Source organism: Gobio gobio (genome assembly GCF_949357685.1).
Source record: "Gobio gobio genome assembly, chromosome: 17".
NCBI lineage: Eukaryota > Metazoa > Chordata > Actinopteri > Cypriniformes > Gobionidae > Gobio > Gobio gobio.
Genome location: NC_137110.1, coordinates 51,519,847 through 51,532,346, shown reverse-complemented (window position 1 = coordinate 51,532,346; position 12,500 = coordinate 51,519,847). Strand labels below are relative to the sequence as shown.

Sequence of the window (12,500 nt, the reverse complement as noted above, 5' to 3'; positions counted from 1 at the left end):
GGATGGATGCACTTTTATAATGGATGGATGCACTTTTATAATGGATGGATGCACTTTTATGATGGACAGATGCACTTTTATGATGATGGATGCACTTTTATGATGGATGGATGCACTTTTATAATGGATGGATGCACTTTTATAATGGATGGATGCACTTTTATGATGGATAGATAAACTTTTATGATGGATGGATGGATGCACTTTTATGATGGATAGATAAACTTTTATGATGGATGGATGCACTTTTATGATGGATGGATGCACTTTTATGATGGATGGATCCACTTTTATGATGATGGATGCACTTTTATGATGGATGGATGCACTTTTATGATGGATGGATCCACTTTTATGATGATGGATGCACTTTTATGATGATGGATGCACTTTTATGATGGATAGATGCACTTTTATGATGGATGGATGCACTTTTATGATGGACAGATGCACTTTTATGATGGACAGATGCACTTTTATGATGGATGGATGCACTTTTATGATGATGGATGCACTTTTATGATGATGGATGCACTTTTATGATGGATGGATGCACTTTTATGATGGATGGATGCACTTTTATGATGGACAGATGCACTTTTATGATGGACAGATGCACTTTTATGATGGATGGATGCACTTTTATGATGGATGGATGCACTTTTATGATGGACAGATGCACTTTTATGATGGACAGATGCACTTTTATGATGGATGGATGCACTTTTATGATGGATAGATGCACTTTTATGATGGATAGATGCACTTTTATGATGATGGATGCACTTTTATGATGGATGGATGCACTTTTATGATGATGGATCCACTTTTATGATGGATGGATGCACTTTTATGATGATGGATCCACTTTTATGATGGATAGATGCACTTTTATGATGGATAGATGCACTTTTATGATGATGGATGCACTTTTATGATGGATGGATGGATGCACTTTTATGATGGATAGATGCACTTTCATTTATGATGGATAGATGCACTTTCTTTTATGATGGATGGATGCACTTTTATGATGATGGATGCACTTTTATGATGATGGATGCACTTTTATGATGGATGGATGCACTTTTATGATGGATGGATGCACTTTTATGATGGACAGATGCACTTTTATGATGGACAGATGCACTTTTATGATGGATGGATGCACTTTTATGATGGACAGATGCACTTTTATGATGGACAGATGCACTTTTATGATGGATGGATGCACTTTTATGATGGATAGATGCACTTTTATGATGATAGATGCACTTTTATGATGGATGGATGCACTTTTATGATGATGGATCCACTTTTATGATGGATAGATGCACTTTTATGATGGATAGATGCACTTTTATGATGATGGATGCACTTTTATGATGGATGGATGCACTTTTATGATGGATAGATGCACTTTCATTTATGATGGATAGATGCACTTTCTTTTATGATGGATGGATGCACTTTTATGATGGATAGATGCACTTTTATGATGGATAGATGCACTTTTATGATGGATAGATGCACTTTTATGATGATGGATGCACTTTTATGATGATGGATGCACTTTTATGATGGATAGATGCACTTTTATGATGGATAGATGCACTTTTATGATGGATAGATGCACTTTTATGATGATGGATGCACTTTTATGATGGATGGATGCACTTTTATGATGGATAGATGCACTTTCTTTTATGATGGACAGATGCACTTTTATGATGGATAGATGCACTTTTATGATGATAGATGCACTTTTATGATGGATAGATGCACTTTTATGATGGATAGATGCACTTTTATGATGGATGGATGCACTTTTATAATGGATGGATGGACTTTTATGATGGATGGATGCACTTTTATGATGGATAGATGCACTTTTATGATGATGGATGCACTTTTATGATGGATAGATGCACTTTTATGATGGACAGATGCACTTTTATGATGGATGGATGCACTTTTATGATGGATAGATGCACTTTCTTTTATGATGGATAGATGCACTTTTATGATGGACAGATGCACTTTTATGATGGATAGATGCACTTTTATGATGATGGATGCACTTTTATAATGGATGGATGGGCTTTAAATTTTAGGCTGCCGTTATAAAGCTTGAATTAGCCGGGACATTATTAATATGACTCTGGTTGTGAATGTCACACACACCTCGGATGTCTTGAGGGCGAGTAAATCATGGGCTAATCTTCATTTTAGGGTGAACTGTCCCTTTAATAATACTTTGATGGTTTCTCGTTTGTGCTCCACTGAAATAACGTCACACTGGTTTGAAACGACACGAGATCCTGATTTTCGCCGCCTGCTTGTGTCAATGAGTGTGTGCGCGTGTCATACGATACACATACAACGCATCACGCTTCTGTGTCACATGTGCTCTTCTGGTAATGATACAAAATAATAAAAAAGATCCCTAAGGAAGGTCAGGATGAGCTCTTCCTGCGGTCTCTCTCTCTCTCTCTCTCACTGCGAGCTCGCTCTCTCCAGCACCCGCAGGTCGTAGGTCTTTTTGGTGGCGCGCAGTTTGAACAAACTCGCGCCGCTGTTGTTGAGTTTGAAGGAGGCGCTCTGGGCCGCCATGGTGTTGGGGAACACGGCCACCACGGTGTAGAGGTGGGCGGGGTCGCCGCCGCAGGGGCCGCAGGGGCCCCGGGGACACTGAGGGTCCTTCAGCCACTGGATCTTGGCTCCGCAGAGCGAGAGCTGGTTGAAGAGCTTCTCGGCCTCCGGACGGGAAATGCCCTCGGGAAGGTCGGTCACCTCCAGCACTCGACTCACCACTGGAGGGAAACACGGAGAGATCCGGAAATCAACAAGGACATATTTTACCCCAAAATATTCTAGCTAATGTCATTGCATCAGTGTTCATTTTAATGACGAATAGTTTGTGTCATAAGCGATGATCAAAGCAGATCAGAGCGGATCAGAGCGGTTCAGAGCGGATCAGAGCGGTTCAGAATGATTCAGAGCGGTTCAGAGCGGTTCAGAGCGGATCAGAGCGGTTCAGAGCGGATCAGAGCGGTTCAGAATGATTCAGAGCGGTTCAGAGCGGTTCAGAGCGGATCAGAGCGGATCAGAGCGGTTCAGAATGATTCAGAGCGGTTCAGAGCGGATCAGAGTGGTTCAGAGCGGTTCAGAGCGGATCACAGCGGATCAGAGCGGTTCAGAGCGGATCAGAGCGGTTCAGAATGATTCAGAGCGGTTCAGAGCGGTTCAGAGCGGATCAGAGCGGTTCAGAATGATTCAGAGCGGTTCAGAGCGGATCAGAGTGGTTCAGAGCGGTTCAGAGCGGATCACAGCGGATCAGAGCGGTTCAGAGCGGATCAGAGCGGTTCAGAATGATTCAGAGCGGTTCAGAGCGGATCAGAGCGGTTCAGAGCGGATCAGAGCGGATCAGAGCGGTTCAGAATGATTCAGAGCGGTTCAGAGCGGTTCAGAGCGGATCAGAGCGGTTCAGAGCGGATCAGAGCGGTTCAGAGCGGATCAGAGCGGTTCAGAATGATTCAGAGCGGTTCAGAGCAGTTCAGAGCGGTTCAGAGCGGTTCAGAGCGGATCAGAGCGTTTCAGAGCGGTTCAGAGCGGTTCAGAGCGGATCAGAGCGGTTCAGAGCGGTTCAGAGCGAATCAGAGCGGATCAGAGCGGTTCAGAGCAGATCAGAGCAGTTCAGAGCGGATCAGAGCGGTTCAGAGCGGATCAGAGCGGTTCAGAGCGGATCAGAGCGGATCAGAGCGGTTCAGAGTGGATCAGAGCGGTTCAGAGTGGATCAGAGCGGATCAGAGCGGTTCAGAGCGGATCAGAGCGGTTCAGAACGGTTCAGAGCGGTTCAGAATGATTCAGAGCGGTTCAGAGCGGATCAGAGCAGTTCAGAGCGAATCAGAGCGGATCAGAGCGGTTCAGAGCGGATCAGAGCGGATCAGAACGGTTCAGAGCGGATCAGAGCGGTTCAGAACGGTTCAGAGCGGTTCAGAATGATTCAGAGCGGTTCAGAATGATTCAGAGCGGTTCAGAGCGGATCAGAGCGGTTCAGAGCGGTTCAGAGCGGATCAGAGCAGTTCAGAGCGAATCAGAGCGGATCAGAGCGGTTCAGAGCGGATCAGAGCGGATCAGAACGGTTCAGAGCGGATCAGAGCGGTTCAGAGCAGATCAGAGCGGTTCAGAGCAGATCAGAGCGGATCAGAGCAGATCAGAGCGGATCAGAGCAGTTCAGAGCGGATCAGAGCGGTTCAGAGCGGATCAGAGCGGTTCAGAGCAGATCAGAGCGGATCAGAGCAGTTCAGAGCGGATCAGAGCGGTTCAGAGCGGATCCGGATCAGAGCAGTTCAGAGCGGATCAGAGCGGTTCAGAGCGGATCAGAGCGGTTCAGAGCGGATCAGAAATGGTTCAGAAATGGTTCAGAGCGGATCAGAAACGGTTCAGAGCGGATCAGAAACGGTTCAAAGCGGATCAGGGTGGATCAGAGCGGATCAGAGTGGTTCAGAGCGGTTCAAAGCGGATCAGGGTGGATCAGAGCGGTTCAAAGCGGATCAGAAACGGTTCGGAGTGGATCAGAAACGGTTCAGAGCGGATCAGAGCGGTTCAAAGCGGATCAGAGTGGTTCAGAGCGGATCAGAGTGGTTCAGAGCGGATCAGTGTGGATCAGAGTGGATCAGAGTGGTTCAGAGCGGTTCAAAGCGGATCAGGGTGGATCGGAAGGGATCAGAGCGGTTCAAAGCGGATCAGGGTGGATCAGAGTGGATCAGAGTGGTTCAGAGCGGATCAGAAACGGTTCAGAAATGGTTCAGAGCTGATCAGAGCGGATCAGAAACGGTTCAGAGCGGATCAGAGCGGATCAGAAACGGTTCAGAAACGGTTCAGAGCGGATCAGAGCGGTTCAAAGCGGATCAGGGTGGATCAGAGCGGATCAGAAACGGTTCAGAGCGGATCAGAGCGGATCAGAAACGGTTCAGAAACGGTTCAGAGTGGATCAGAGCGGTTCAAAGCGGATCAGGGTGGATCAGAGCGGATCAGAGTGGATCAGAGTGGTTCAGAGCGGATCAGAGTGGATCAGAGTGGTTCAGAGCGGTTCAAAGCAGATCAGGGTGGATCAGAGCGGTTCAAAGCGGATCAGAAACGGTTCGGAGTGGATCAGAAACGGTTCAGAGCGGATCAGAGCGGTTCAAAGCGGATCAGAGTGGTTCAGAGCGGATCAGAGTGGTTCAGAGCGGATCAGTGTGGATCAGAGTGGATCAGAGTGGTTCAGAGCGGTTCAAAGCGGATCAGGGTGGATCGGAAGGGATCAGAGCGGTTCAAAGCGGATCAGGGTGGATCAGAGTGGATCAGGGTGGATCAGAGTGGATCAGAGTGGTTCAGAAATGGTTCAGAGCTGATCAGAGCGGATCAGAAACGGTTCAGAGCGGATCAGAAACGGTTCAGAGCGGATCAGAGCGGTTCAAAGCGGATCAGGGTGGATCAGAGCGGATCAGAAACGGTTCAGAGCGGATCAGAGCGGATCAGAAACGGTTCAGAAACGGTTCAGAGCGGTTCAAAGCGGATCAGGGTGGATCAGAGCGGATCAGAAACGGTTCAGAGCGGATCAGAAACGGTTCAGAGCGGATCAGAGCGGTTCAAAGCGGATCAGGGTGGATCAGAAGATATCAGAGTGGTTCAGAGCGGTTCAAAGCGGATCAGGGTGGATCAGAAGATATCAGAGTGGTTCAGAGCGGTTCAAAGCGGATCAGAGCGGATCAGAAACGGTGCAGAGCAGATCAGAGCAGTTTAGAGCGAACATGGCCTTTTATCGCGTCGCGTGTAGTTAGGACATGGTGTAAGAGCGGTTCAGAATAATGACAATGTTTATATGATAATATGTAAAATATAAGTAAGGCATTTCAAAATGAGAGTCAATGTGTATATCGAGCTTGTTTATAATTAAGTCACGCATTATATATAAATTTTTGCTTACACAATAAACTATTTAATTTCATACCTATTTAATTCAAAATCAGGAGGAAAGACCAAGAAAAGTATTTGACACATATTATTCAATAAAGTATCAGAGCTATAATAGTTAAAAAAATATTCATTTCCACATTTTGAGACATGACATCCATAATTTTGTGATAAAATACAAGACAATTTTAACTACATTTTTTTTCATCCATTAGACTATGAGCCATAAAAGACTGATGAATAAAATATGATACATAACAAAACACATATGCAACCTTTTATTTATAATATTTTGACTGAAGGATCAATTGACTGTGATTTTCCTGACTATTGTGAGCTATGTCAGGCGTTTGAGGGCTGAATGAGCGGCTCTTACCCACATCAGTGGTGCCCAGATCTGTGGAGGCAGATTTGAGCGTCTGTCTCTTACCCCGCGCCCCGTGCTTCATCACGCCCTGATTCTGAGGACACACACACACACACACACATGATGAAGAGCAGGAACTGTGTTTTCATTGGTCGATGCCGATACAGAAAATGTGGATAAAAACAACAGAGATCACACTGAACATATGAGATTCATTGTCCAATTTAAACCATGAAAAAAGATCATTTAGAGGAAATATGAGATTTACACTCATACACTACCAGTAGAAATATTGATAATGTTTCTGAAAGAGTCTCTTCTGCTCATGAATCCAGTAAAACAGTGAAACATTACTCAGCTCAGGATTCTTTGGTAAATAGAAAGTTCAAAATAAAAGCATTTATTTAACACACAATCGCACGCACGCATGCACGCACGCACGCACTCACTCGCACTCACACACACTCACACTCTCTCACACACACACACACACACACACACACACACACACACACACACACACACACACACACACACACACACACACACACATTTTTACATTTCAGTACTGACTTGGTAACAAAGTCGGTACTTTTGACAACACACACACACACACACACACAGCTGTACCTGATGGGAGCTGTACGAGGACTGGTTGTGGTTGTGCATGATGGGAGGAGGACACAGGCTGTACTGCAGCGGCTGCCCCAGTAAAGAGTAGCGCCCATCTGCTGAGACACAAACACACACTCAGTGTCAACGACAACACGGTCAGGTCACTGGGGCAGTGGGACACACACACACACACACACACACACAGCAGGTCATGGTGACTGCAAACAGGCGAGGTCGCCGTGGGTCCGGAGCTCATCATGATGTCACCGTGGTGTGTTTGCAAAACACGATCCTGAACCCCATCCAGATGAATAAAGAACATTTTATTACACCTTTCAAGCAGTGCAGCTCAAAGGGCTTCACATTGGATAATAATCAATACAATAACAATTAATAAAGAGATAATAAAATGTAAATACATGAAGACACAGGGAACCGGCCACAGGGTCACGAAGGACCAGTGGAGAACCGGCCACAGGGTCACGGACGACCAGTGGAGAACCGGCCACAGGGTCATGGAGGACCAGTGGAGAACCGGCCACAGGGTCATGGAGGACCAGTGGAGAACCGGCCACAGGGTCATGAAGGACCAGTGGAGAACCGGCCACAGGGTCACGAAGGACCAGTGGAGAACCGGCCACAGGGTCATGAAGGACCAGTGGAGAACCGGCCACAGGGTCACGAAGGACCAGTGGAGAACCGGCCACAGGGTCATGAAGGACCAGTGGAGAACCGGCCACAGGGTCACGGAGGACCAGTGGAGAACCGGCCACAGGGTCATGGAGGACCAGTGGAGAACCGGCCACAGGGTCATGGAGGACCAGTGGAGAACCGGCCACAGGGTCATGGAGGACCAGTGGAGAACCGGCCACAGGGTCATGAAGGACCAGTGGAGAACCGGCCACAGGGTCACGAAGGACCAGTGGAGAACCGGCCACAGGGTCATGAAGGACCAGTGGAGAACCGGCCACAGGGTCACGAAGGACCAGTGGAGAACCGGCCACAGGGTCATGAAGGACCAGTGGAGAACCGGCCACAGGGTCACGGAGGACCAGTGGAGAACCGGCCACAGGGTCATGGAGGACCAGTGGAGAACCGGCCACAGGGTCATGGAGGACCAGTGGAGAACCGGCCACAGGGTCATGGAGGACCAGTGGAGAACCGGCCACAGGGTCATGAAGGACCAGTGGAGAACCGGCCACAGGGTCACGAAGGACCAGTGGAGAACCGGCCACAGGGTCATGGAGGACCAGTGGAGAACCGGCCACAGGTTCATGGAGGACCAGTGGAGAACCGGCCACAGGGTCATGAAGGACCAGTGGAGAACCGGCCACAGGGTCATGAAGGACCAGTGGAGAACCGGCCACAGGGTCACGAAGGACCAGTGGAGAACCGGCCACAGGGTCACGAAGGACCAGTGGAGAACCGGCCACAGGGTCATGGAGGACCAGTGGAGAACCGGCCACAGGGTCATGGAGGACCAGTGGAGAACCGGCCACAGGGTCATGGAGGACCAGTGGAGAACCGGCCACAGGGTCATGGAGGACCAGTGGAGAACCGGCCACAGGGTCACGAAGGACCAGTGGAGAACCGGCCACAGGGTCACGAAGGACCAGTGGAGAACCGGCCACAGGGTCATGAAGGACCAGTGGAGAACCGGCCACAGGGTCACGAAGGACCAGTGGAGAACCGGCCACAGGGTCATGAAGGACCAGTGGAGAACCGGCCACAGGGTCACGGAGGACCAGTGGAGAACCGGCCACAGGGTCATGGAGGACCAGTGGAGAACCGGCCACAGGGTCATGGAGGACCAGTGGAGAACCGGCCACAGGGTCATGGAGGACCAGTGGAGAACCGGCCACAGGGTCATGAAGGACCAGTGGAGAACCGGCCACAGGGTCACGAAGGACCAGTGGAGAACCGGCCACAGGGTCACGAAGGACCAGTGGAGAACCGGCCACAGGGTCATGGAGGACCAGTGGAGAACCGGCCACAGGGTCACGAAGGACCAGTGGAGAACCGGCCACAGGGTCACGAAGGACCAGTGGAGAACCGGCCACAGGGTCACGAAGGACCAGTGGAGAACCGGCCACAGGTTCATGAAGGACCAGTGGAGAACCGGCCACAGGGTCATGGAGGACCAGTGGAGAACCGGCCACAGGGTCATGGAGGACCAGTGGAGAACCGGCCACAGGGTCATGGAGGACCAGTGGAGAACCGGCCACAGGGTCATGGAGGACCAGTGGAAACCCGCCACAGGGTCATGGAGGACCAGTGGAGAACCGGCCACAGGGTCATGAAGGACCAGTGGAGAACCGGCCACAGGGTCATGGAGGACCAGTGGAGAACCGGCCACAGGGTCATGAAGGACCAGTGGAGAACCGGCCACAGGGTCATGAAGGACCAGTGGAGAACCGGCCACAGGGTCATGGAGTACCAGTGGAGAACCGGCCACAGGGTCATGGAGGACCAGTGGAGAACCGGCCACAGGGTCATGGAGGACCAGTGGAGAACCGGCCACAGAGTCATGGAGGACCAGTGGAAACCCGCCACAGGGTCATGGAGGACCAGTGGAAACCCGCCACAGGGTCATGGAGGACCAGTGGAGAACCGGCCACAGGGTCATGGAGGACCAGTGGAAACCCGCCACAGGGTCATGAAGGACCAGTGGAGAACCGGCCACAGGGTCATGGAGGACCAGTGGAGAACCGGCCACAGGGTCATGAAGGACCAGTGGAGAACCGGCCACAGGGTCATGAAGGACCAGTGGAGAACCGGCCACAGGGTCATGAAGGACCAGTGGAGAACCCGCCACAGGGTCATGGAGGACCAGTGGAGAACCGGCCACAGGGTCATGAAGGACCAGTGGAGAACCGGCCACAGGGTCATGAAGGACCAGTGGAGAACCGGCCACAGGGTCATGGAGGACCAGTGGAGAACCGGCCACAGGGTCATGGAGGACCAGTGGAGAACCGGCCACAGGGTCATGGAGGACCAGTGGAGAACCGGCCACAGGGTCATGGAGGACCAGTGGAGAACCGGCCACAGGGTCATGAAGGACCAGTGGAGAACCGGCCACAGGGTCATGGGCGGCCGAGGCTCATTGATGCCCGTGTGATCAAACAGACGAGCTACTGGAGCTCAAACTGCTCCAGAAGTTAATGCTGGTTCTGATAGAAAGGGCTCAGAACACACAGAGCATCTCAGCATCTGTGGCTCTTTCAGCAGACAAAAAGCACAAATGCTTCAGGAATGCTTTGAGGAGCACAACAACGAGTTTGAGTCCAAATTCCCCAGATCTCAATCCAATCGAGCATCTGTGGGATGAGCTGAACAAACAAGTCCGATCCATGGAGGCCCCGCCTCGCAACTTACAGGACTTAAAGGATCTGCTGCTAACATCTTGGTGCCAGATACCACAGCACACCTTCAGGGGTGTAGAGGAGGCCATGCTTCGATGGGTCAGGGGGACCAACACAATATTAGGAAGGTGGTCATAATCTATATATATATGTTTAGCATATGCATTTTGCTTTCATTGTAAAGGCCCATGTCAGATTTTATCTCGTGTAGACGTGTATAGTGTAATAATGAGAGTGAGAGTGTGTATAGTGTAGTAATGAGAGTGTGTACCTTGTGCTGGCCCACCGGGCCGAGGGAACTGTGAGATGAGCGGCAGCGGGCCGAGACCCGGACACACAGTGTTCACACTGCCAGATGGAGAGGGTGCTGGAGACTGTGTGGGAGACGCCAGCGGGCTGCTGACCTACACACACACACACACACACACACACACACACACACACACACACACACACACACACACACACACACACACACACACACACACACACACACACACACACACACACACACACACACACACACACACACACACACACACACACACACACACACACACACACACACACACACACACACACACACACACACACACACACACACACACACACGATCATTAGACATGCCAGTCATCCCAACAGTGTTAATTTTGACAGCAAATTTAGTTTTAGTCATATTTTAGTCGCCTGAATTGTTTTTAGTTTTAGTCTAGTGTTAGTCTCCTAAAATCTAATGAGTTTAGTTAAATTGTAATACATTAAGTATTTAAGCGTCACATAACCGACTATCACTTGAACTGACATTTTTAAATCATTTTGTTTTTGACATTAAAAATACACGAAAGAGCTCAATTCACTTTTTTGTCTGTTTTTTAAAAACATCTCTATAGTTTTTATAACTTTGTATTTCTGTTTTAGTCAGTAGGCCATATCAGGTTAAGCTAAAGCTTCAAATAAGTTTGTTTATTTATTTAATTTTCAGTTAACATTTATTTAATTTCAAGTAATGAAGTTTTTTTAAATGGTTTTAGTGAACTATTATAACCCTGATACTTTATTGAATATGTGTCAAATACTGGTCTTTCCTCCTGACTATGAATTAAATGGGAATTAAATGAAATACAGTTTATTGTGTAACCAAAAAAGAAAATATATAATGCGTGACTTTTAATGATAAACAAGCTGGAAATACACCAGGACTCTTATTTTGAAATGTCTGCTCCTCTATTGCAGTTTCAGGAGCTCATTCAAGTTCAGATGAGGAGATAAAATATGCATTATTACAACCGTCTAAAACATATTACTGTATAAACATCGTAAAGTAAACACTGTCATTATTCATCAGCATTAGTTCATAGGCATAAGTGTGTGTTATTGATTGAGCCGCTCTGGAGCTGGATTGTGTGTGTGTGTGTGTGTGTGTGTGTGTTATTGATTGATTGAGCGGCTCTGGAGCTGGATTGGGGGTGTGTGAGCCTGTAGGCGTGTGTTTTCCAGAGGTTAGATCAGTTCAGATCAAATGTGTTCATCTGTGACACAGGACATCAGTTCTGACCCCATCTCTGCCCTAATCCACCCTCACTCACATTCTCCTCTCGCTTTTATTTGTTGACGAAAATGACAGTAGGTTTTCGTCATAGTTTTTGTCATCCAACACTAGTTTTTATTTAGTTATCGTCTCGTTTTCATCAGTGAAAAAAGATCATTGATGAAAATTGTGACGAAAATTATTTGTCAACGAAATTAACACTGCATCCCGACTAGGGTTGGGTATCGTTTGTTTTTTTCTCGATTCCGGTGCCAAACCGATACTTTTAAAAACGGTACCGGTGCCTAAACGGTTCCTGAACCGATACTTTAAAAAAAAAAGGCCACAAAACGAGGTGGATGACATTAAATGGCTTTTTATTTTTTTATTTAAATTGAACCATTTATTAAAAGTTGAATGTATACTTAAATGTATGAATATAAATAAATACAAAACACAATTGACTTATTTAAAAATTATTATTGACTCAAACAAATTCCCAGTAAAACCTAAGCCACCTAACCCAACTACAACAAGCCTAATATAACCCTAAATAACAGTTACAGTAATAACAGCAGATTCTGTATTCTTGCTCTGCTACAAACCAGCTTCCAGCTTCAGCTTTATTTTGAAATATGATCATATTCTCTGGCTAAATATTTTAGAA

General features: G+C 47.9%; 1 protein-coding gene across 1 annotated transcript in view; it reads right to left on the bottom strand.

The window, feature by feature from the left end:
- Nucleotides 1–1,017: 1,017 nt before the first annotated feature.
- The window catches only part of r3hdm2 (R3H domain containing 2), a gene marked incomplete at its 5' end in the record, with an annotated part of 56,380 nt that continues 44,897 nt past the window's right edge, over nt 1,018–12,500 (bottom strand). Inside the window, 4 exon segments of the mRNA XM_079840056.1 lie at nt 1,018–2,813; nt 6,338–6,422; nt 6,959–7,056; nt 10,577–10,709. Of these exon segments, the coding sequence (XP_079696182.1) occupies nt 2,497–2,813; nt 6,338–6,422; nt 6,959–7,056; nt 10,577–10,709 (633 nt within the window). The 3' untranslated portion in view covers nt 1,018–2,496.